Source organism: Triturus cristatus, chromosome 2_1 (genome assembly GCF_964204655.1).
Source record: "Triturus cristatus chromosome 2_1, aTriCri1.1, whole genome shotgun sequence".
Taxonomy (NCBI): Eukaryota; Metazoa; Chordata; class Amphibia; order Caudata; family Salamandridae; genus Triturus; species Triturus cristatus.
This window is the reverse complement of record NC_140581.1, coordinates 16,073,460-16,100,012: the sequence shown is the minus strand read 5'-3', so window position 1 is coordinate 16,100,012 and position 26,553 is coordinate 16,073,460. Positions and strand designations below refer to the sequence as shown.

The following is a 26,553-nucleotide window of genomic DNA, read 5'->3' as shown; positions in this document are numbered from 1 at the left end:
GTAGATTGGTAAATTCTGTCATAATGGGCAGTAAATTTTCAGACTATGTCAATGGGATCGGTGTAGACTCTACCCTCTTCACCAGTCAGTTCCGGAACCGGTTTGGCAACCCGCTCCTTTCTGTCCAGCCAAGCCAGGAGCTTCCCAGCCTTATCTCCCCACTCATATATCCTGCCATCTCTCTCACGCCCCCAACTCTTAGCCCTGTCAGTAGCGATACTTTTATACTCGTCCCTCTTGAGCTGCACGAGGTGAAGTGTTTATGAGTCCAGTTCCCCGGCAGGTTTGTCCTCAAAGGAGAAAATATCTTACTCAATGGTCTCGGTCTTTTTGTTTTTCTTTTTTAACTCCAGCAATTAGTGAAAGGGCTTGTCCCCTGATCACCGACTTAAACGCCTGGTTCTCCTGAAAATAGAGGTCGATTGCGGACCAAGGGGTTACGGAGAAACCAGGGGTTTATGGGCGCAACCACGCCCACACGCGTCTCTCCCAGGACCAGTCAGGTCCATATTGGGGAGTGGTCAGAGATTCCCCCGAGCGAGGTGTCAGATCTCACGGATATGTGCCGCTTGGGCTGCGGGAGTTATGAGATAATCAAATGCGAGATAAGCTTCCATGAGCTCCTGAAAGGATTGTGTACTGGATGTCGCTAGGATGGAGCGTTCGCCAGGCATCGGATAGACCAAAGGATGCCAAAAAGTCTGAAAGCCAACTATGCGCGGGGCCGACGTCGCGCGGGGGGTGTCGATCAAGGGATCCAGAGCCAACAACGTTGAAATCACCTCCCACCAGTAGGAGATCCTCGGGAAGTGAAAGCAACTGGGTTCCTAGGTCGGCAAAGGTTTGGGTCTGCAGGCCCGGTGGTACATACACCGACATCAAAGTAAGTGTGCTGCTCTCCCATTGGCCCGTCACCGTGGTGTACCTGCCCCATTCGTCTGTGCGTTTTTGTATATGAAAAGGAAAAGCGTTTTTAATAAGGATCCCCACCCCCCTGGATCCAGAGGTGAAACCAGAATGAAGTTGCCAGGAGCAGGGGGTTGACCATGGTTTCATATGCCGACGACACTCAGCTGGTGGTGGCCCTCTCGAGTGACCCCGAGCAGGACGCCAGGAAATTCCAGGGCGACCTCTCTGCAGTCGCCGAGTGGATGACCGCCAACTGTTTACAATTGAATTCTAACAAGTCTGAGGTGTTGTTGGTGGGGGGGAAACATGAGCACTGGAGTGACCTATGGTGGCCTGCTAGTCTGGGCGCGGCACCTACCCCCAAGCCGGTAGTAAAGAACTTGGAGGTTTGGGCTCACTCAACTTTTTGATCCAGACGAAGAGTGTGGCAGGCACTTGCTTTGGTCTGCTACGTGGGCTTAAACCCATTCTGGCCTTTTTTGATGCTACAACCAGGCAGACCATTATTCAGGCCCTGATTTTGTCAAGGCTCGATTACGTCTGCTCGCTGTATTTGGGAATAAATAAATCTGAAATACAGAGGCTTCAGAGAGTCCAGAATGCGGCCGTTAGATCTCACCTGGGCTTGCGTAGAACCTGCTCAGTGACCAGTGCTATTCGTCGCCTTCATTGCCTGCCGGTGGCCAGGCGCATTGAGTTCAAGGCACTCTGTTTTGCCTTTAAAATTCTGAAGCCGGCATCTCCTTACATTTTGTCCGATCTCCTTTCACCTTATATCCCTAGACGACCACTTTGTTCTATGGGACAATGTTTAGTAGTGGTCCCCCGGGTAAGGAAAGCCCGCGCTGGCGGACGCTCCTTCCGGCATAGAGCGGCCCTGCTGTGGAACTCTCTGCCGGCTCACATTCGGGAGCTCACTAACTATCTCCAGTTCAGGAAAGCAATCAAGACTTTCCTGCTTCCATCCTCGTAGGCCTGGATCGTTTTTGCGTACCGCTCTGCTGTTGCTTAGCGCCGGGATGCCTCTTAGCTGAGGCAGCTGTTGCGCTCTATAAAACTGTTTAACATAACATAAAAATTATCAGCTGGTACCCCCATCTGTTTAAGGCCCTGCAGGAGTTACCCACGAGATGCGTCTCTTGGAGAAAACCGACATCCGGGGGGTGGCGTTTATGATATTGGAGGCTTAAGGTGCGCTTCACCCTGTCACCAAGCCCATTGACGTTCCAACTCATCATGGTGAAACTCCTGCCCCACTGCATAGCCATCGGTAGGGTCAGGTGCAATCTTGCCTTTGAAGGCCATCTTACTTAGTGATGCCGAACAAACTAGAACAAATGAACCCCCCACCCACTCCCAACTCCAACCACCCCCCTCCCTGCTCACTGGGCCTAAAACTACACGGAATAACTTGCAGAGTGCCTGTCGCCCAACCCAAAAACTAAGTGACTAAATGTGGGGAGAGAGGAAAGTGCTTCATCCCAACCACAATTGTCAATGTCAAACAATATCAAACCCCATATGAGACAGCCTCCCGTGTCTCTCAGAGCGAAAAGAGTCAATGTACCTCTTGTCCATCAGGGCCACCCCAGGGGGTCGGCCCGGGGCAGCTCCGGACCAGGAACAAAACATGTGAGTGAAAGTACACAGATAGGTACATCTGAACATCGGGGTCTCCCACCAGAGCAGGCTCAGTAGGCGTTGTGTTCTGTCGCGTCTCTCCAGCCTTCCAACCAGTCCGTGTAGGAAAGTGGCTCTGTATATACTGTTCCCAAATAGGTACAGTGTGTACAGAGTCCACAGTGGTTTGGCAGAGGTTAAAGTTAGATATAACCTTACTCTGTAAAGTGGTAGCTTGGTCGAGCAGTAAGGCAGTATCAGAGGACAGTGTAAAGCATTTGTTGTACACACTCAGTCAGCAAATGGTCTCACACACTCAAGAACTGAACTCTACGCCAATGGTTTTTGTACAAAAATTGGTAGTTTTATTTTAGAACCAACAATAGGTATCAAAATATACTTTCTCAGATTGAGATGCTTTAGATAAATACTTTTCAATAGGCAATAGACTTTTGAATATAATAGTTACAGTGGTTGCAATAGGCAACACAATTTCAAACACAATAATACATTGAGCTCAATGGGAATTTCAAGTTAAATGCAATCAGTTACTTTAAGGATTTCTTTTCTAACTCCAGGACTGGATCCTAGTTTCAGTCCTGGGACAGTTCCTCGAAACAGGTGAGTAAATACGATTTCGTTAAAATTCAAGTTACAGGTAAAGTATGTTCTCGTTACTTATGTAATCCAGTGCTGGGCTCCTAGGTTCAGCACTGGTACATCTATCTAAAACAGGTAAGCAATTGTTTTCACAGTTGGTGCGATTTTTAAAGAATATTTGTAGTTTGCAAAAATCGACCGAAGAAATTTCACAGAAAAACAGTCAATGGTTTCCTATGGGAGAAAATTGAGTTAGCAGTAAGTATGGTTGTAATTACTTTTCAGGTTAGTGCTGGACACCAAGATCCAGCACTGGGATCTCTCCTAATAGCAGGTGAGTATTTTCGTTTTCGTTACTCGGTTGATTTTAGGTGAATATTTTAAAGTTTAGAAACTCCACACTTAGAAGAATTTCCAAGAGAAGCCAGTCAGTGTTACCCTATTGAAGAATAGTGAGTTATCAGCTTTTGGGTAAGTACTCGACTGGCAGAGTTAAGGTTCTGGGCACAGACTCAGAGGTCTCCCAGGGTCAGGTAAGTACGGTTGTTACACCCTCAGCGGCACAGGGGCAGCCGAGTGCAGAGTGAGTTAGGCTCAATGTTATCCTTTGGAAGGCAGGATGCCCTTGGTTGGTTGCTGCCGGCTAGCAGGCCACGCAGCTGTGGGAGCTGGGCTCCTCGTCACTTGCTCAGGGCAAATGGGGAAGTAGATTGGAGTAGAGGTTGCACTGCCAGGGGCACTCGGGCGGCTAGGTGCAGGGTGCTTCTGAGCCTTCGGGCGCTCAGTGGATTGCAATAGAGAAGCTCAAGAACGAACAAAGGCTGCAAGCTCAGAGACGAAGATTCTTCAGGTGCGACCACCACTTCCAGAGGTAAGCTGGGTAGTTGGAGGATAGGTAGGTACCCAGGAGTTGGGCACCTTTTGGTGTTGGGAAATCTTACCCTCTGTTGATCGCGGTTTGGGGGGTCCTTGGTTCTGAGGCTGCAGGCGTCGTCAGGAGCGTCTAGGTGGGTCCTTGGGTGCTGGATTCGGGGTTACAGTCACCAGGGGGGACGTCCTTGTGGTCTTTGTCCACTCCAACACAGGCCAGGCTTGACGGGTGCAGAGTGTGCAGGGTCCGCGGTTCCTGGCTGCTGCCAGGGGTCAGTTACTTGCTTTGAGCAGTACCACTGCTCGTGGGAGTCCCAGATGCTTATAGTCAAAAGGTAGCCAGGTCCTCCGGGGTTTGTGTGGTTGCTGGCCACGGGTGATGCCGGGATTTAACAGGAGCAGGTTCGAGGGTCGACAGGCCGGTAGGGCTGGGGCCAAAGCAGTTGGTGTCTTCCTCTTGTTAGCAGCTGGACTGCAGGTCTTCTTGATCTTCTTTGCTGTTTCGGAATCTGGATCTAAGGAAGGAAGGTTCAGGGTGCCCCTAAATACTGAATTTAGGGGTGTTACAGGTAGGTAAAGGGCAGGGACCACTCCTGTGGGAGGGGGGCAGTGGCCTGGTCCTTGTTGTGCAGGGCTCCTCATCTTCAAGATGGCGAGATCCCGGAGATGTGCTTCACCTCGTCTCTCCCACCTGAGGGGTGGGGTTGGCAGGCTGGCACACCCCCTGTCCTTTCTTGGGGTTTCCGGCCAGTCTTCCCGCCAGAGTGGGGGTTTAGAACCGGTAGTGGCCAGTTGCTGAGTACAGCAAGTGGCCTGGAGAAGCTCACAAAGGCGGAATGCCTTTGAAGCTTTCCCTGCCGATTCTGGGGGAGGAGACCTAGCACCTCGCCCAGGATGTGCATTGTTGCAGACCCAGGAGAGCGGATGGCTCTCTACCCAGGGGTCCAGCAACATGTCTGCTGTGTGGCAGCCTATGCAGCCCCTCTGACAAGACGTGGATTGTAGGTTAGGTTCAGGGGGCATCTCTAAGATGCCCTCTGTCGTGCATTGTACATTAAATCCTGCACTGGCATCAGTGCGGGTTTAATGTGCTGAGAAGTTTGATACCGAACTTCTCAGTCTTCAGTGGAGCCATCATGGTGCTGTTGAGTTAGTGTTGACGATCTCCCAGCACCATCTACTCTTAAATGGCAGCACAGCACTTACAGTGCCCAGGAATGGACCTGGGTACTGTAGGGGCACAGGGCTCATGCACCTGTACCCACACCACTGGCATAGGGCAACTAGCTAGAGGGGTGGCTGATGTATGCCAGGATAGTGTGTGTGGTGGGCATGGCACACAGGGATGTGTGCCATGTCGACTGTTTTGTTCTGTACCCAGACACTCAATAAGTGCTGTAGCCCTTACGGGCCTTCCTTGGTCACAAGGCCCTGGGTACCTAGTGTACCATTTACCAGGGGCTGACATGTGGCCAGGATTTGCCAATTTGGGTTTTGGTTTCAGCACAGTTTTTAGGGAAGAAACAAAGGCCCTGGGCACCTGATTGGCAGGAGCCCAGGGCACACTCAGTCTAAGTACATTCAGCAATTCAGCAAAAAGTGGGGGCATACCTATGCAAGAAAGATGGCACTTTCTCACAGTCTGCCACATCTTCGGAGCGGTCAAAGAATCATGGTTTGCCATCCGCCTGAACCTGCAACCTAGCCGGGAAGAGCATGGCTTATTTGAGGCCTTTATCTCTGAGTTTCTTTTTGACGGCGAGGAAGGATCTTCTTTGTTTCTGGACGGCCTGAGTGAAGTCCGGAACAAAAGGAAATGACTGCATTTTCTTATTTGAGGGGGGCAGCTGCCCTGGCACATTGCAAGATTGTCCCGGTCGCGGAAGTTAAGCAGCCTAGCCAGAAGGGGTCGAGGGGGGGCCCCAGGCTTCAGATGTCCCCCAGGGATCCTGTGCGCTCGTTCACAACGAAGAACTTGGACAGTCCCTTCGGCCAAAGATGCTTGAGTATCAGTTCCTCGACGAAGAGGTCCGGCGATTGCCCCTCCCCTCCGCCTTCTCCGGCACTCCAATAATGCGAACGTTGTTGCGCCGGGAGCACCCCTCGTAGTCATCCAGCTTGTCCTTCGTGTACTTTCGGAAGGATTGCAGGTTGTGGAGTTTGGTTTGGATCTGAGAGACGTCCTCGACAAGGCTGATAGTGGTCACTTGGAGCTGTTGGACCTTCTCCCTCATTTTCGCAAAGTCCGCTCTGATGAGTCATCTCTACTGCTATTGCATCCGTTCTCTGTTCCATTGATGTGCGAACCCCAGCTATCGCCTCCATGACATCCTTCAGGGAAAAGCCGTGGGGACCATCCTCTGCGTTTCCTGTCGGCTAATCTCAGGAGGGGGCTGCAGTACCAGCCGCTTTGGAAAATGTGTATTTATCCAGTCTGCTTTGCTGCGACTGCTTGGTGCCCCTTCCACTCATGTTTACTGTGCGGCCACAGCTCCGCACCTCTCAATCTGTTCGTGGGACGCACCAGTCACGTCCCGGACTCTCAGGTGAGACACAAGCTGCAGATGTCCCAAGTCTGCTGCAGTACTGGTGGGGGCCGTGCCAGTCCTCTCCCCCCTCCACCACCCCCAACTGGCGCAGTGTCCCTTGTGAGCGATTAAAAGGGGTGGTGGAGAACGGGGAGGCGGGGCCGCAGTGTGGAATCCACAGGTACCAATACCTCAAGCCGCGTGACGGAGTCTGTGTGTACAACAGCCAGATCACGATCGCCTCCTCCTCCAAGGGGCCGTGCGTTTTATAATGCACCACAGAGACACCGGTTTGTTCACAATATAGCTCCAGGGGCAACACCAGTGTCGAGTGAGGCAGCCGCGATTATCAGCGTGGCACACCAGATTTCAGGCTCACACGGGTGGGCCAGGGGGTTGGGGGCACTCGATGGTGCAGCTGCTCCAGAAACTCCCCTGAGGCAGGTCACAATCACCTATGCAACGCCGCCGAGGTGCCACCTGCATACATGAGTCCCACAAGCTTAACTGTCCTTGCGGGCACCTGACCAGTGCCTCGATAAAGCCGCACCGGGGCACCCCACTCACCATGCAGATCCGGTAGGAATAAATGAGCCGTGGGGGGACATCCGACGTCTCCGCTGCTCCCAGGATTGACTTGGGGGAGGGCGTTGCCACCGTAATACCTCAGGCTCCGCTCCTCCAGGACCAGGCCTTAATCCCCAGAGACTCGTGTCTTCACGGCCGCTCGTGCCTACAGGACTCGCGGGCCTCGCCATCACCGCAAGTCCAGGATCAGCGCTGCAGGCGGGCCGCGGAGCCAACAAGGCGTCTCACTCGCCCCGCGAAGAAGCGGGGTCCGCGGCGACCGGCCAGGCTGGATCAAGCACTTCTGGAGGCTGTCCCCGTGAGCGGGGATCGGGTAGGTGTGTAGGATAATGTGGTTTAGGGCGTTGCAGGACGGAGCTGCTCTCTTACGCGACCATCCTGCTTCAGCGAGAAGCCACGCCCCGCAATCTGCTTTCTTAATCAAAACCAGTACCAGTTCTACTGCAATTCTGAACTATGTTTAAACAAGTCAATTACTTCTGCAAAGTATTTATATGCTTACCTGTACCAGGCTTGCTTGGTTCTAGAAATAAAACAGTGTATTTTTTATACAAAACATTTGGCCTAGATTTCAGTGTTTGAGTGTGTGAGACCATTTGCTGCCTGTGTGTACATCAAATGCTTTACACTGTCCTCTGATACTGCTTACTGCTCGACCAAGCTACCACTTTAGAGAGTAAGGTTCTATCTAACTTTAACCTCCGCCAAACCTCTGGGGACTCTTGGACGCTATACACACTGTACCTCACTTTGGTGCAGTATATATAGAGCCATTTTCTTACACACTCTGATGCCAGTGTGGCATTAAATGAAAAATGCACACAGAGGGCATCTTCGAGATGCCCCCTGAAAAACGACCGGCCTCTGGTGGGTTCCCTGACTGGTACACACCAGCCTGCCACCACGGGACATGTTTCTGAACTTCTAGGGTGGGAGCCTTCTCTCCCTGAGCCCAGAAACAAAACCTTTCCTGGGATGAGGTGGTCACGCCTCCCCCAGGCCAAGAAGAGCCATCTGTGGCGGGGGAGCTTCAAAGGCCTGGCAGCCTTTGTAATGCAACCCCCCAGCCTCTCCTGATATCAGGAGCAAGCACCCTTCCTGTCTCCCATCCTTTTCGGCGGGAAGACAGGCGGGAAAAACTAGCCTGCCCAGAAGGTGTGCCCACCTTTGCTATCCCCACCCCTCAAGTGGGGGAGGCGAGGTGAAGCCCACACTTCAGTGCCCGCCATCTTTCAAATGGCAAGCAAACCCCAATCAGGATTATGGATTACGCTCACTCCCCCATGTGGGGTGAGCACACCAAGGGTTTAGTCACCCTAGGGTCAGTAGCCATTGGCTACTGAACTCTAGACCCCTAAAACGCCCCATAAATACAGTATTTAGGGGGCAACCTTGAACCAAGAACTCGGACAAGAAACTACAAGAAGAAAAGGACGCCTACTGACTTGGCCCCAGCCCTACCGGCCTGTCCCCGCCTCGAACCTGCAGAATCGAAACTCCAGTGTGTCCTACAGCCAGCAACCTCAAGAACCCCGAGGACCTGCCCTGCCCTCCAAACCAAAGACTTTGTCTCCTGTGAACACCGTATTTGTTCACCCCACAGACTCCAGCTCCAGAAGGATCTGTGACTCTGCACCCAACGCCCATAGCCCATGTTAGAGTGGCCCAAAACCACGAGGAGGTCTTCCCGGGGATCCAGACCCGAGATCCAGTGATAGTTTTCACATCCCCGTCCTGCCAGCAAACCGGCGTTACCTGCGGTTCACGGTAGGCCACAAGCATGTTCAGTTTACCGTGCTCCCCTTTGGCCTTACCAGGGCCCCTCGGGTGTTCACGAAAGTAATGGCGGTGGTCGCAGCTCATCTTGGCAGATCAGGTTTTTCAGACTTCCCCTATCTCGACGACTGGCTGTTGAAGTCAGGTTCTCCCCAGGGAGTCGTCTCCCACACCTAGACTATGGCCGACCTCCTGCATTCGCTGGGGATCTTCATCAATGTGCCGAAGTCACGCCTGATTCCCTCTCAGAAGCTCTTCTTCATCAGGGGGGTTCTGGTCTATCTTCCCGATCAGCGAGTCTGGGATATTCAGGCTATGATTCCGATCATTTAGCCTCTATCCCGGGGTTCAGTCAGAATGACCCTGAGGCTGCTGGGCCTCATGGCCTCCTGCATGTTGCTGGTTGATTATGCCAGGTGGTATATGCGGGTTCTACAGTGGGACCTGAAGTTCCAGTGGGCGCAGCATCAAGGGAATCTGTCCGATTGCGTCCAGATCTTGGAGGGCACTGCACGACAATTGCAGTGGTGGCTCACGAACCAGGATTGGGTCAATGGCAGATCCCTCTCCCTTCCCAGAACACACAGTGGTGATGGACGTGTCCCTTCTGGGATGGGGTGGCCACATGGGAGAGGCAGAGATCAGAGGCCTCTGGTCTCTGGCGGAGTCCGGGCTCCACATCACTCCTCTGGAGCTTCGGGAGATTTGTCTTCTGCTCAAAGCATTCCTTCCCTCTGTCCGGGGAAGAGTAGTGCAGGTGTTCACGAACAACACCACCGCCATGTGGTACTGCAACAAACAGGGCGGGGTGGGGTCGTGGACCCTATGTCAGAAGGCCCTTCTTCTCTGGACATGGCTGGAACTTCGGGGCATATCCCTGGTGGTTCAACACCTGGCAGGTTCACTGAACGCCAGGGCCGACGAACTCAGCCGCAGGTGCATGATGGATCACGAATGGCGTCTTCACTCGGAGGTGGTGCAAGGCCTCTTTTAATAGTGGGGAGAGCCTTGGTTAGATCTATTCGCCACCGAAGAGAACGCGCAATGTCAGCAATTCCGCACGTTGGAATTTCCAAGGCGGAACTCGCTAGGCGATGCTTTTCGTCACGAGTGATGTTGCAGTCTGTTGTATGCCTTTCCGCCTATACCACTTCTGCCCAGAGTGCTGAACAAGATCAGGCACGACCGGGCCCAAGTCATTCTGGTGGCTCCGGATTGGGCACGGAGAACCTGGTATCCCGAGCTGCTCAACATGGCCATCGATCATCCGACCCAACTGCCTCTTCGGGATGATCTTCTGTCGCAGCAACAGGGTACGGTTCTCCACCCAAACCTGTCCAGCCTTCACCTCCTTGGGTGGCGATTGAGCGGCGGCAGTTTACGTCTTTCGACCTGCCTCCTGAAGTCTGTGATGTAATCTTGGCAGCCAGGCGTCCCTCCACTAAGATGGTATACGCCTGCCGGTGGAACACATTTGTGGCATGGTGCACAGCAAAAGCTGTGGATCCCCTCTCTGCCCCTCTTTCTGAGATTCTTTTGTTCCTTCTTTCTTTGGCCCAGCAGGGCTCTGCTCTGGGCACTATCAAGGGCTATCTCTCGGCCATCTCTGCCTTCCTTTGGCTCCCAGATCAGCCTTCCCTTTTCAAGTCCCCGGTGGTAAATCGTTTCTTGAAAGGCATAACTCATCTCTTTCCTCCTATTCCTTGTGTTATGCCTCAGTTGGACTTGAACCTTGTTTGAACTTATTTAATGTGCGCTCCCTTTGAGCCGCTTCACAACTGTCCTCTGAGGCTCTTAACTCTCAAAACTGCAATCCTGGTAGCCATCACCTCTGACAGACGGGTGAGTGAGCTCCAGGCGCTTTCTTCTAAGCCTCCTTTTCTATCTGTGCATCCGGACAAAGTTGTCCTCAGGACTCGTCCATCCTTCCTGCCTAAGGTAGTCACTGCCTTCCACATTGGGCAGACCATCACTTTGCCCACCTTCTTTCCGCCTCCTTCGAAGGAGGAAGAGAGGCTCCACCGTCTGGACCCAAAACGTGTACTTTCCATTTATTTGGATCGCACCAAACCGTTCCGGGTGGCTGACCAGCTCTTTGTCGGGTACGTGGGTGCCAAGAAAGGTCGGGCCGTACACAAGCGGACTATCTCCTGATGGGTCATTCTGTGTATCAAAGCCTGCTATTCTCTGGCAACGAAGGAGCCTTCAGTGGGGCTGCATGCCCATTCCACCAGGGCGACGGCAGCATCTACTGCTTTTGGGCGAGGAGTGCCTCTCAACGACATCTGTCAGGCAACTACGTGGGCTTTGCTGCACACATTTACCAAACACTACTGCCAGAGGGACGGCTTCTTTGGCCGTTCTGTTCTCCAGGATTTTCTGGTGTGATCTTGGTTCGCAGACCAACATCCGGGTCGGTATTGCTGGGGTATCTAGTGTAAGGTAAGGAATCTATAACTAAGGTGTTTCTTTCAGATGAACAAGTTACTTAGCTTCGGTAACGATATGTTTGAGGCATATGAGCTGCAGAATTCACACTCTGTGCATAGATCGCCATCTAGTGTTGGTCTGGTATGCTTGCACCTTGTTGTCTTGGAAGAAGTCTTGTGTAGTCACGAGAAAGGTGACTCCTCCTTTGGACGATAGTGCGCATGGGCATCGACTCCATCCTCAGATTGTTTTTTTCCGCCATCAGGGTCGGATGTAACTTCAGCGCTCCGGTTCGGTACCGTGTTTTCCAAACCTTTTCGACGCGCAAACCATCTAAAAAACTCGCCGGTATTGTTTCGTTCGTGTGCTCTTCGACGTGCTCCTCAAATACCCGATTCCAGTCATCGACGCGGGCCGCTGGGCCTATCGACTCCTTTCGGGCCTACGCCTAATGGAAAGGACTCCATTTAAAAAATGCCCCCAGTGTGGAGCCAAATTCCACCACAGCGACCACCACAAGGTCTGTAACCTCTGCCTCTCGCCCGAGCACGAGGAGAGTAATTGCCAAGCCTGCGCCTCTTTTCGATCCAAGAAAACTATCCGTGATCGCCGGGCCCGACGACACGTTTTGCAGCGTGAATCTTTCTGGATTCACTATGCTGTGCATTATTCCGCGATCTTGTGGTTGGGTCCGGATTCGTAGTCTTTTCTTTGTTTTTTTTTTTTTTTTCGTAGCCCAGGTGGGCGTCGACGTCCACCATTTGGTGCACCTCCCGTGACGTCGTCGTGCTTCCTGCGGAAGTCCCACCTTTGGGGCGCCATCTTCAGATTCTTTTTTCCGCCGTTGGGTCTGGATCGTCATCGGGAAGCTCCAGAATTACACTCGAAGGAAGAAGGAAGAAAAGCGAGTTTCGTCGATAGAATCACTAGAAGATATCAGGAAAGGAAGAGATTTCATCAGGAGCGCGAAGAAAGGAGGACCAGCGCCCCTTTTCTTCGACGGCCTTGGAGAATGCACGCTCAGAGACCCTGAGCGCAATGGACAAGACGCCATTCAAGTTCTGCCCAAACTGCCACCACAAGTTCGCGCAGAAAGACCAGCATCCGGTCTGCAACCTCTGCCTACCGGTCGATCACCAGAGTATCGACTGCAACGCCTGCTCAGCCTTCGCGCCGAAGACACTCAGGGTGAGAGAGCGGCAGAGAAGAGCCAACGCCAACATGGATGGCAAGGGGAAGCCCCCGACGCTCTACGATCTGGGCCTCTCCACGGACGACGAGGACAACGTCGCCGAGACAGCCGAAAACTTCACGGTCGTAGAGACCGACAAGAAAAAAGAAGACGAGGTAAGAGAATCGTCGAGCGCAAAACAGAAAGTACCTCGACAACACGAGGGTGACTCGAGAAAACCTGAGTCAAAGTCCACGAAGGGAGCCCCGGCGCCGAAAACTTCGACGTCCAAAGGGGGAACCACGGACAAGAGGCCGAGCGGATCCTTAGAAAAGGACTCCCTGGTGCCGAAAGACGCCGAAAGGCAAGGGTCGTCGAAAGCATCCCATGAAACGGGCCGATCGACGCAGAAAGAACGTTCGACGTCGACGCAAGTTTCATCGAAAAGACCCGCGGTCGACGCCGAAAGCATCTCCGAGATGGAGAAATAGAAGAGGCGGCTCGAGGCCGAAATGGAGAACATCCTTCAAAGGAAGAAGGAGTTCGACGCCAGGATGAAGGAATTCAAGATTCCAACGGTTTCATCGGCGGACGTCGGTGAGGTCGAAGACGAGTTCGACGCCGAAGGGCTGACAAGGGATCTCGAAGAGGAAGAAGAGCCCTATTATGAGGGAGAAGCCGAGGAAGAAGACCAACGGTCGTTCTACGAATCGGCGGCATCTACCAGCAACGACGTCGAATGGCACGATCTCGACACCGAAAACCCGGAGGAGCCCGTGGACACGTACCCTTCGAGGCCTTCGCCACCCGACGACATCGGGGTCTACAATATGGTGGTCAGGAGCGCAGCAATGGCCTTCGGCGTCAAACTCGACGAGGAGAAACCGAAAGCCGATTTTCTCGTCGAGACACTGCTCCCCATCCAGACAAGGAGCCAGTTCCTCCCCATGCTACAAAGCGTGATGAATCAGGGGAGAGAAGCCTTCAAGGAACCTGCGAACTGCCGGTCGATCACGCCCAGGACAGAGAAGAAATATAAGCACTCCTCCCTGGACCCCCCTTACATCAAGGGTAGCGTGACCGCGGACTCCATCATAGCCTCCACGGCCAGGAGAAGGGCCAACGTACCAGCAACTTCGGGCCCACCTCCGGATAAGGAGAGCAGGAGGATTGACCTCACAGGAAGAAAGGTCGAGAGGAACGCCGTAATGCACTGGCGCATGGCGAATTCAAATGCACTCCTCAATAGACACCAATACCAGCACTGGGATGAGATGGGGGAGCTAGTAAAGCACCTCCCCGAAGAATACCGCCAGAGAGCCTCTCACCTGATAGACGAAGGCAAGAACATCGCCAACTCCTGTATAAAGACGGCGTTGGATGGGGCAGAGACTTCAGCAAGACTCATGGCCATAGGGGTCACAGAGAGGAGGCATGCATGGCTAAGAATCTCGGGATTCAAACCGGAAGTGCAGAACAACATCCTTGGCACCCCCTTCAACGGAGAGACACTGTTCGGAGCAACAGTGGACGACAAGCTCACCCAGCTGAAAAAAGAAAACGAGACGGCGAGGTCCATGGGGGCCCTACAGCTGAGGGGAATGAGGCGAGGAAATCCCTCGAGGAGACCCTACGGTAGGGGAGGAAGCCAGCAGGGGACGTCGCACCAGGCGTTCCAACAAAGTCAGCAGGGTGAAGGTCACGGACAAGGTCAGCAGAAGCAAAACTGGCAATATCAACCTCGGGGCCAGTCCTTTCGCGGGAGAGGGAACGGACGTGGCCAAAGGAGGAGAGGGGGCGAACAGCCCTCGACGAAGTGACTCAGCACGCAAGAGGACGCCCACCCTCATCAGGACCCCAAGGGTGAGGCGCAAACAAGTGTCATCAGGGGGAAGAGAAGATTCAAGAGCCTACGAGCATACGACACCAGTAGGCGGAAGACTGAGGTTCTACCTTCAGGAGTGGCGGCGTATAACCACAGACAAGTGGATACGGAACGTTGTGCAGTACGGATACTGCGTAGATTTGGAGAAAAGACCTCCAAACAGGAAACCAAAGGGAAGACTGAGATCGGCCCAAGAACTGGCAATACTCAGAGAAGAAACACGGAAACTCCTGCAAAAGGGAGCCATAGAGACAGTGCCGTTCAGAGAACGCAACAAAGGGGTCTACTCAAACTACTTCGTGGTTCCGAAGGTAGACGGAGACCTCAGACCCATACTAGACCTCCGTTACCTAAACAAGTTCATCAGAACGCAAAGGTTCAAAATGACTTCACTGCAGGAGGTTCTGCCACAGATAAGAGAAGGGGACTTCATGGTCACCGTGGACCTCAAGGATGCCTACCTTCACATCCCAATAAACAGAAGGCACAAGGCCCTTCTAAGATTCAACATCGAACAAGAACACTACCAGTTCACGACCCTGGCCTTCGGATTAAAATCAGCACCAAGGGTCTTTACAAAATGCCTGTCGGCGGTAGCGGCGCACCTACGAAGGCAGGGAATACATGTCTACCCCTACTTGGACGACTGGCTGGTCAAGGCAAACTCACGCGGAAAGTGCGAGAGGCACGCAAAACGCGTAACAGACACCCTCACGAATCTGGGATTCTCGATCCACTGGGGAAAATCATCGATGGAACCGGAGCAGGTGAAGATTTTCCTGGGGGCAAAGATCAACTCCCGCAACAGTACAGTAGTGCCCAGCGACAGGAGGACAGAGGCTCTACTGAAGGAGGCGAAGCTCTACCAGAAGGGGCGAGCTCTGACAGTGAGGGCTGTGAGCAAGATGATGGGGATGATGGCGTCCTGTATCCAGCTGGTGCCGAATGTACGCCTGCACATGAGACCATTCCAGGAATGGCTACAACAGCAATGGTCACAAGCAAACGGAAGTTGGGAGGATCTAGTGGTTGTTACGCACGCAGTGCAGGAGGAGATAACTTGGTGGAACAGAGACAACATAACAACAGGGAGAAGCCTGACACCACCAATCCCAACAGTGACCATTACCACGGACGCATCGCAGAAGGGATGGGGAGCGCACATGGACAACCTCAGAGTGAGGGGTCTATGGGCCCCAGCAGATGCGGTCCGCCATATCAACTACCTCGAGTTGAAAACAATCCTACTAGCCCTGAAGGCGTTCCAGAGACACCTGTTCAACAAGAGGGTGTTGGTCCAAACAGACAACAACAAACAAGGGGGGACACAGTCGTTCCCACTCTCATCCCTAGCTCAGGAGATTTGGAGATGGGCCATACCTCTCAGGATAGATCTACTGGCAATTCACCTACCGGGGAAGGACAACGTGGAGGCAGACTGGCTAAGCAGGCAGACCTCAGCATCACACGAGTGGGAGCTCAATGGCCAGGAAACGGAGAAACTCTTCCGGAGATGGGGGACTCCCACAATAGACCTATTTGCAACACGCCACAATGCAAAATGCCAAAGCTTCGCGTCCAGGCAACCAGATCAGCAATCCAAGGGAAATGCCCTATGGATAAGCTGGTCGAGGACATTTGCCTACGCCTTTCCACCGATACCCCTGTTGCACAGAGTGCTCGACAAGTGCAGAACCAGCAACATGACTCTGATCCTGGTGGCTCCGCAGTGGGCGAGGCAGACATGGTTCTCACAAATTCAAGAAATGGCACAAGGCGACCCATACAGGTTCGAGAGGAGGAAGGACCTGCTCTCAATGCAAAACGGAGAGGTCCTGCACCCAGAGCCAGAGACCCTCAACCTGGCGGCATGGCTCCTGAAGACCTAGAGTTCGCACACCTAAGATTGCCGCCGAGCACGATGCGAGTGCTACGGGAGGCGAGGAAACCAACTACACGAAAATGCTACAGCGCAAAATGGAAGAGGTTCACTGTGTGGTGCCGGAAAAAGGGCCTGCAAAACAGAATGACAAGAGACTCAACAGTACTGAGGTACCTCACACACCTTCTAAAGAGTAACCTCTGCTCGAGCTCACTAAGGGTACACCTAGCGGCCATCGTGGCCTACACCAGAGGTGAAAAAGGTGGAAGTTTCTTCAGCTCGCAGGTGGTGAGGAGATTCATGGAAGGAGCCAAAAGGATGGCCCCCCCGAAAAGGTTGCCGCCGCCGGCATGGAATCTGAATGTGGTCCTGACGGAGCTCATGAAGGCACCGTTTGAACCCATTCACAAGGCCACACTGCAGATGTTGACTATGAAAACAGCCTTTCTGGTGGCCATAACCTCACTACGCAGGGTGAGCGAGCTTCAAGCACTAACGCTGCAGGAACCCTACATTCAGATTCACAAAGATAGAATAGTCCTGAGAACGGACCCACACTTCATGCCCAAGGTAGTGTCGGCGTTCCACATGAATCAGAGTATCCAGATACCAAGTTTCTTCCAAAACCCGACTACAAACGCAGAAAAGGCACTGCACACCCTCGATGCCAGAAGAGCGGTAATGCACTACATTGAGAGAACCAAGGAACTCAGGAAGTCGAAACAGCTGTTTGTGTCCTTTGCTACTAGCTTCATGGGTAGGCCAGTGACTAAGGGCACCATCGCAAGGTGGATTGCCCTCACTATTCAATTCTGCCACAAACAGGCTGGACAGGAGCTAGCGGAGGGGCCGCAGGCTCACTCCACAAGGAAGAAGGGGCCACCGTGGCCTTCCTGGCGAACACGCCCATCCAGGACATATGCCTCGCGGCAACTTGGGCATCTGTGCACACGTTCACGAAACACTACTGCGTGGACATTCAGATGAACAAGGAAGCACAGGTTGGACAGAAGGTGCTTCAGCACATTTTCAACGACCAACGCTCATCTACCACCCAGCCGCCACAGAATTAGGAAAACCGCTACAAAGTCTATGCACAGCATAGTGAATCCAGAAAGATTCACGCTGCAAAACGAATAGTTTCTTACCTGTCGGTGTAGTTTTGCAGCTTGAAGATCTTTATGATCTTTATGGCGCAGCAAGCAGCTCCGGTAACGGAGGACATCTTCAGCGAAATCCCCGATGTCCCAGAGGAGGATTCGGAGGATCTGGAAATTGTTTCCGAAGCAGACGATTCCGACTCAGACGATCACTTCACTCCAGGTCAACCATTGAGTACAACTGCCCCTACCCCAACCCCACCTGAAGAAAAGAAGGCTCCGGTCAAGACTACGCCTGCTGGCCCCAGTCGCGACCGAAAGAAAGCTTCAGAAGCCCCGCCCCCGGCCCTGAAGACATAGGACAAGCCTTCCGGCGGCTTGGCACCGACCAAACCACATATCAGTGCCCCGCAGACACCATCTGCACCGAAGCTAGGGGACGCATCCTACTCCCCCCAGTCCCCAGAAAGCAATCTGCACCGAGCACCTCGACGTCGAAGGAAAAGGCCTCCATTCCCAAACCAAGAAACTCGGAGCCGAAAAAGATTTCGACATCTAAGCCGAAGGATCCAAAAACCCTTTCGGAGGTTCTAGAGCACAAGTCTAAACCTCGCTCGGACCCGAAAAAAACGGCACCGTAAGCGACTACCGAAGAGGAAGAGCTTTTTCGACCGGATCCCATCGATCCGAAGCAAAAAACACTCCAAGTGGACCCCAAAACAGGACATGTGGTTAATGTTCCACAAAAGAAGAGGAAATTGGACACCCCTAACATCCCTGAGGCGCCTCCAAAGAAGAGAGACTGTGCTACTTCACCTCTATGACCCTCTTTTCCTGTTCTTCCGCCTAAACCTTTCTCTCCACCACACTCTCCCATAATTCCACCATATTCACCACCCCAACAGGATGATGATGATTTAGGGGGTGGGGGAGGAAACAATGACCCTTTCACTGACCCTGATATCAACAGATGTACCACAGGACGATTGGGATGATTATGATGACCCAGTAGGCCCTCCAGACCCCGATGTATACCCAACAAAGCCATCTCCCCCAGATGACAATATTGGTTTTAGCCAACTTATAGACAGGGCTACCCAGTTAGCATGATGTTCAAATGTATTCGTATCCCGCAGAGGAGAACTTCCTAATAGACACCTTTGCACAGTCACAAAAAACTGTGCAAACTTTACCAATGCTAAAAGGCATCATTAAACACGCCCCAGCCATATTCAAAGACCCTGTAAGGGCTAGAATTCTCAACCCCAGAATTGACCAAAAATATAAACCCACTCCCAATGATCCTACCTACATCAAGGGTCACCTACCTTTGGATTCTCTAGTGTTCACCAACGCTAGAAAACGTGCCAACTCTCAAACCTCCGGTGATGCTCCACCTCTGGACAAGGAGTCTAAATTATTAGATGCGTCGGACAAACGAGTTGCTGCCCAAGCAGCTAATCACTGGAGGATAGCCAATGCGCAGGCCTTACTTGCCAGGTATGATAGGGCTCATTACAACCAACTAGAAACCCTATTGCAGCATTTGCCTCAACAATATAAGACCCAGGCCAATGATTTAATTAAAGAGGGCAAATTAATAACTAATGCATCAATCAAGTGTGCCCTCGATGCAGCAGACACCGCCGCTAGGTCCATTAACACTAGCGTGTTACTCAGACGACATGCCTGATTACGCCTCTCTGGCTTCAAACAGGAGGTACCAACAACTATCCTCAATCACCCGTTCAATCACGAACAACTGTTTGGCCCAGCTGTGGATAAAGCTTTAGAACAAATGAAAAAGGACACAGAGACTGCTAAGTCCATGGGAGCGTTACAGTCTCCATCCACACGAGGTCACTTTCGACGCTCCTTCTATAGAGGCGCATCCAAAGATATCAGTGCAGACACTGCTTCTTCCTCCTACAAAAACCCCACACAAACATCCCCCAGCAGAGGATATTTTAGAGGTGGACACAGAGGAAAGAACAAAGGAAGAGGCCGAGGTAACAACAACACTCGCGCCTCTCCCGCTAATAAACAGTGACTTCCCTCCACTCCCTCCAGACCATTCCACTCCAAGGGAGACTCACAGTTCCTACCTGTCTGGCAATCCATCACCACAGACAAGTGGGTAAGACAAATTATCCAGTATGGTTACTGCCTGGAACTTACAGCAACTCCACCCAATATACCACCCAAGCAGCGTCCAATATCCACGGAACATCTGACACTCCTCAAACAGGAAGTTATTTCACTGCTTCAGAAGCACGCAATAGAACCAGTCCGCATACAGGATCAAGCAACAGGAGTTTATTCCCTGTATTTCCTAATCCCCAAAAAGGACGGCACCCTAAGGCCAATATTGGACCTCAGACCCCTCAGTCTCTACATACAGTCAGATCATTTTCACATGATCACTCTTCAACAAGTCCTTCCACTGCTTCAACAAGGCGACTTCCTTGCCACACTAGATCTCAAGGACGCCTACTTCCATATTCCCATACACCCTGCTCACAGGAAATACCTACAGTTCACAGTGGACGGCCAACGCTATCAGTTCAAAGTCCTTCCATTTGGGGTGACCACAGCACCCAGGGTTTTCTCAAAGTGCCTTGTGGTAGTAGCAGCACACTTGAGAAGACAACAAATCCATGCATTTCCATACCTCGACGACTGGCTGATAAAAGCCAAGTCATACAACCAGTGTGTTCACACTCATCAAACCATTCAGCTGCTACACAACTTGGGGTTCACAGTAAACTACACCAAGTCACACCTTCAACCCTCCTCCATACATCAGTATCTAGGAGCCACAATAGACACTTCCAAAGCTCTAGCATACCCCAATCCAGCTAGGATAACCAGGCAATCCAATTTCCAAAGCCGGAATTGCCAGATGGATAATAAAATGCATTCAGATATGCTATCAGAAAGCAAAACGTACGTTAACAATTCCTCCTAGAGCGTATTCAACACGCAAACTAGGAGCTTCCATGGCATTCTTAGGGAGCATTCCCCTAGAAGACGTTTGTAAGGCAGCAACATGGTCTACAACACACCTTCACCAAACACTGTTGTGTAGATGTGCAGGCAAAGCAACAAGCTTCTGTAGGCCAAGCTGTTCTTAGGACACTATTTCAAACCACTGCAACCGATACAGGCGACCACCGCTAGGGGAGACACTGCTGTACAGTCTATGCACAGATTGTGAATTCTGCAGCTCATATGCCTCGAACGGAAAATGCTACTTACCAGTATACAACTTTTCTTGGCATGTAGAGCTGCAGAGATTCACACGCACACCCACCTCCCCGGAACCTGTATCTGTTCCAGGGTTATCTTACTTAGATACATTTTCATGGCCATCTTTCTGTTTATTACAAACTCCCATCATTTCCCATCATGGCGAAAAACAATCTGAGGATGGAGTTGATGCTCATGCGCACTATCGTCCAAGGGAGGAGTCACTTCTCGTGACTACAAAAGACTTCTTCCAAGAGAACAACAAGGTGCAAGCATCCGAGCCCAACACCAGATGACGATCTATGCACAGTGTGAATCTCTGCAGCTCTACATGCCAAGAACAGATGCATACTTTTAAGTAGCACTTTCCATCTGTAAGAAACATTAATTAGTTATAGATTCCTTACCTCCCACCCATCTTCCCCGTTCTGCGAACTGATTTGTAGAGTTAAGGACATCCCTTTAGGGCCCTAATTTTGTGCACTGTGGTCAGTGCCTTGCATGTCTCTGCGTTTCTGGCGTGGAAAGTCGTGTACAGAACTGAGGTCAGCGCGTGAGGGTGGCGTCTAAGTAGCTTCTGCGACCACGACGCCAATGATTGACGTGGAGCTGACTGAAAACCACCTTCCAACACGCAGAGGTACTGCTGACAAAAAAACTTTCTGGATCCAGTCTGATGCCTGGGGGCAATTCTAAGGTAAGGAATCTATAATTAACTAATGTTTCTTACAGATATATTGCTACCGAAGGTAAGTAACTTGTTCTCTACGTCGAAATGGGTCAGTAACCTAAACAATGTTAGAAATATTTAGTCTCAGTTGTCTGAATCATCAAGGGTGTTTCAAACCATTTCCCATTCTGGGCTGTTGCCCCCTTTACACCACACGTGGGGGGGGCTGGTAATTTTACATTACATTATGGTGTTCTTTGCTGTGTCATTCTGTTCTGTATCTGAGTTTATACAATTTACTAACTCCTGGGAACCCTCTGATAATTTGACCCCAAAGATGAGCGAACATACGTCTACAGGACGCCCTAACAGAGAAAGGCAGACAGACACACACACACACACACACACACACACACACACACACACATCACATACCCGCTCACTACAATTTATGCAAGATCTTTGTGTAGCGTGAACAGGGATAGGAAGTAACAGGCTGCTCGAAGTTCCCCAGGGAAAAGTCTTTCAGCAACGATTGAAAGATCTCAGCCAGTCCCAAACGATGGTCTGTTTCATAAACAATTTTTAAGCCTCCAATTGTACTGTAGTCTTACAGAGACCTAGGAAGGTATTGCTTGCGAACCCTATGTAGGCGTTTCCCGCCACTTCAATCTAGCTTGTAGGGTACCGCAGCACATACACAGATTGTTGTATGCAATCGCGTCCCATACCAGCGAAGAAATAAATACATTATGAAAAGGATTCCCACTTTGAGTTTTAGAGCATGTACGTAGGAGGTACAGCCTCTTATTCCTCAGGACTGTCCCTTTTGTGATGGAATGTGTCATACCAGCAATAGTATTCTGTGCTGCTTGTATTTACCACTAATGGGCTCATTGTTTCTTGACAACAGCTGGATGAAGGCCCAGTGGGAGAACCGGAGGGGACATTTGTGGATTACCAGACCACCATGGTGAAAACCGCCAAGGCCATTGCAGTCACGGTGCAGGAGATGGTAAGTGTAACAGCTGTCTACATCCCGCCTCCCTTATATTTTTTAAAAATGTGTTGGTGTCATCAAAGCTATGTCCGAGTTTGTCACTAGTGTAGCCACTCTTATGCGAGACACCCTTTGATGTCAGTCAGCCTTCTCCTCACTCGAGTCTAGTGTATCCACTCTTATGCTCCTATGCTAGACACCCTTTGAAATCCGTCAGCTTTCTCCTCACTCTAGTGTATCCATTCTTATGCGAGACATCCTTTGATGTCAGTCAGCTTTCTCCTCACTCGAGTCTAGTGTATCCACTCTTATGCTCCTATGCTAGACACCCTTTGATATCCGTCAGCTTTCTCCTCACTCTAGTGTATCCACTCTTATGCGAGACATCCTTTGATGTCAGTCAGGTTTCTCCTCACTCTAGTGTATCCACTCTTATGTTCTTATGCTAGACACCCTTTGATGTCAGTCAGGTTTCTCCTCACTCTAGTGTATCCACTCTTATGCGTGACACCCTTTGATGTCCGTCAGCTTTCTCCTCACTCTAGTGTATCCACTCTTATGCGAGACACCCTTTGATGTCCGTCAGCTTTCTCCTCACTCTAGTGTATCCACTCTTATGCGAGACACCCTTTGATGTCCGTCAGCTTTCTCCTCACTCCAGTGTATCCACTCTTATGCGAGACACCAGCTTTCTCCTCACTCTAGTGTATCCACTCTTATGCGAGACACCCTTTGTTGTCCGTCAGCTTTCTCCTCACTCCAGTGTATCCACTCTTATGCGAGACACCCTTTGATGTTGTCAGCTTTCTCCTCACTCCAGTGTATCCACTCTTATGCGAGACACCCTTCGATGTCCGTCAGCTTTCTCCTCACTCCAGTGTATCCACTCTTATGCGAGACACCCTTCGATGTCCGTCAGCTTTCTCCTCAGTCCAGTGTATCCACTCTTATGCGAGATGCCCGTCAGCTTTCTCCTCACTCTAGTGTATCCCCTCTTATGCGAGACACCCTTTGATGCCAGTCAGCTTTCTCCTCACTCTAGTGTATCCACTCTTATGCGAGACACCCTTTGATGTCCGTCAGCTTTCTCCTCACTCCATTGTATCCACTCTTATGCGAGACACTCTTTCATGTCAAAGTCTGCTTTCTCCTCACTCCAGTGTATCCACTCTTATGCGAGACACCCTTTGATGTCAGTCAGCTTTCTCCTCACTCTAGTGTATCCACTCTTATGCGAGACACCCTTTGATGTCCGTCAGCTTTCTCCTCACTCTAATGTATCCACTCTTATGCGAGACACCCTTTGATGTCCGTCAGCTTTCTCCTCACTCCAGTGTATCCACTCTTATGCGAGACACCCTTTCATGTCAAAGTCTGCTTTCTCCTGAGTTGGAGATTGTGGAGACAGGCGAGGGATCATGTGGTGCCAAAGCCAGATTCTTCCTGGTTTGGAGTTTGTCCGGCTCTCTGGCCTTAGCCGCAGGTCAGCGCAAGGGACCTGCCCTGTGTCCAACCGCTCTTGGGAATTGTGCTCCATGTCGGTTCTTGGAAGCGCCTAGCCTGCCCTAACCTGCTGTTCGTTTGGAGCTTCTAGCTGGCGTCTTTCTTCACATTTGGTGATGTTATTTTCTGCTGGGGTGGTGATTTTGTGTTTTCCTTTCCTCAAGGCGGCCCACTGCCTTGTAATCCAGTCCTCTTCCTTCGACTGCATTCATCTTCTGGGTTTGCTCTGCGGTCCATCCAGGGTGCTGGAGGGAAATTGTGTCCCTAATGTGCCCTATGAAAAATTGTACATACTAGGCCATTTGGTTACTTGCAGCCTCAACCAGTAGCCCCCAAACCTTGCAAACTATTTCCATTGATTTTTATTTTAGATTTACCTCCGTCCAATGGCTATCAAGTCGTAATGTTCACTGTGGGATTCTCTAGGATGGCACACTTTTTTCCATTCAGGTGTGTTTCCTCATGTCCGGTTATGGCCAACCTCAAATAACTTTGGATGGCTTTCACGGTTATGTGCTAACACGGGCTGTAATTTCAGACATGAGTACTGAATATTTTTCAACATTCTGAAAGGTACTTTGTCTATCATTGGGAATATGAGCACATCTGGTTACCACTGTCAGTCCCGCAGGCACAGAAATAACAATTCAAAGTCCCTGACAATGTCTACAGTTTTATAGCAATGTTGGTCAAAACATCTGGTGGCCTTCTTTGTTCTTGGCCAAATTCGCCTATAGTAATGCAACTACCAAAACGCCTGTTTTCCTGGTCTTCAAGGGTCCTTCCTTGTGCATTTCCTGACATTGTGCCTTCATCCATTGGTTCCTGCTGCTTCAGACTTCCGACATCATTTCTAAGAACACAGACAACTTTCATAAACTCATTTTCAAAATACCGAAGCTGCTATGGAAGATACAACAACTAGACCTGCTCTGAACCTGCTTGTTGGAAATAAAGATTGGCTTTCTTCTCAGTTCCTTTCTACCCTTAATTTACTGGCAAAACCACGTCTTTTATTTTGACACTTTTTTCCCCCCATTGTAAAACATGTCCAGTTCCCTTCCAGCTTCAGCTTCCCGTCCTATGGAAGATGTATCCAACTATTCCTGTTGTACCTCAGTTGTAACCTTTTATCAAAAAAACAAGTCCTGTGCTCCAGCCACCTTTGATTATTAATGGACCTCATCAGATGGGCACAGCAAACCTGTGAGAAGTGCTATTTTAAATGGTGCCTTCAGTCTGTTGTAGACTTATTCCCTAGTGACTATTTCTTGGTGGATGACCTTTCCATTCACACTTAGAACATGGTGCGTAAATTTGTTATTGTTTTCCACACAAACCTTCCACTCCAATCAATGGGTGTACGTGGCCCCGGGGCTGCGCAAGGTGCTATCGGTGTGTGTGGTGCTAGAGAGCCTCGGGCAGTCATGCTGTGCTCCTCCACAGGGCAGCCTTTAACCTGCCCTCACCTAGTGTTAGGCCAGAACACTGGGTTCCCAGGCAACACCTTCCTTTACACAACCCCATCCACATCCTATTCTGCTGTAACTGGTGCAGCTGTTGGGTGTTTTTTTAGCCTGTCTGTGGCCTTGGAATGAGTGGTGAGGCCTTTTGTTGGCCTCCTACATCTTCTATGTTTGCTCCGCTGGACCCTGTGCTAGAGGGAACTCGGTGGTCTGCATGGAGATAGTTCAGGAAGACACCAGTGGTGGCCATTTATGAAGGAAGAACACGTTCCTTCGAAGGCTAAAATTGCCAATAATGTTAGCCCTCATCTGAAATATAACCAATCTAATCTAATCTTACCCAACTTAATATGGCATCAATGTGCTGATTCAGTTCCTTTCTGGGATTTCCATTTCCTGTGGCGTTTAATACTTGTTCTTCCCCACTATACAAGGGGGAGAGTTTGAACATCACTGTGTCTCAGTTGAGTTCTATTTTTTTTGGCAGGTTTGTTGCCCCTTGCTAGTATTTTTGTCCCTGATTTTTTTTCAATAAGACTTTAAAGCTCGTTCTATCCAGCTTTGATTTGTCGTCTTAATTCCAGCTTGAAGGGCCTGCTCTGCTGAGTTCTGGACTATTTACTGCCTGCTCTTTCCTCTTTTTTAATGCACCATATTGGAACATCTCTACCCTTCCCAGGAGGTTTTTTGCCTAGTATACTTTTTTCTCTTGTGACCCTACGGAGACACCTGCTTCCTTGACATTTATTTTAATAATGGAAAGGCAGAGTCACCTTTTCCTCAGGCAATGCTGAATGTGCTCGGCATCCAGCTTTTGACAGTTTGTGCAATCAACGCTTTCTACGGTGCCAGGGACTATGTGAGACCGGAGCCTTTTCTCTTTGCTGACGAAGGTGGGCATCAGACTCCACTTCAGTAATCGAGATGGGTGACTCTGCAAATTGATATGAAACTGAGATATCATGTAGCGCCTGGCGACCCTTTTGGGTAGCTGTGCGCTTTATAAATCCCCAATAACATAACATACTCGTACATGTTGACCCGCATGCCATGGATAAGGACATACAATAGCCGTGCTGAGTCTTTCCTGATGCGTGTTGGAGCTGTTCACATATATAGATCACAGTGCTGGGATCAAGAGTTTTCAATCCTCTATCTTTGTCCATGAAGAAAGAACAGGATATAATGCACACAGTGTGTACACATTTGGCTGTCTGATTGCCTTTCAGTTTCTCTGCTATGATTTTTGGCTTTTCTCTTTGGACAGTTGTCCTGTCCAGCTTGCCCGCTATCCGCTACCCTCTGT

The 26,553-nt window shown here is 50.8% G+C and overlaps 1 protein-coding gene across 7 annotated transcripts in view; it reads left to right on the top strand.

The window, feature by feature from the left end:
• The window catches only part of TLN1 (talin 1), an 880,838-nt gene that overhangs the window by 632,284 nt on the left and 222,001 nt on the right, over nt 1-26,553 (top strand). For all 7 annotated transcript variants that reach the window (XM_085627686.1, XM_085627681.1, XM_085627685.1 and 4 more), the window contains one exon: nt 22,192-22,293. In XM_085627686.1, the coding sequence (XP_085483812.1) occupies nt 22,192-22,293 (102 nt within the window). The remainder of the gene's footprint in view (nt 1-22,191; nt 22,294-26,553) is intronic.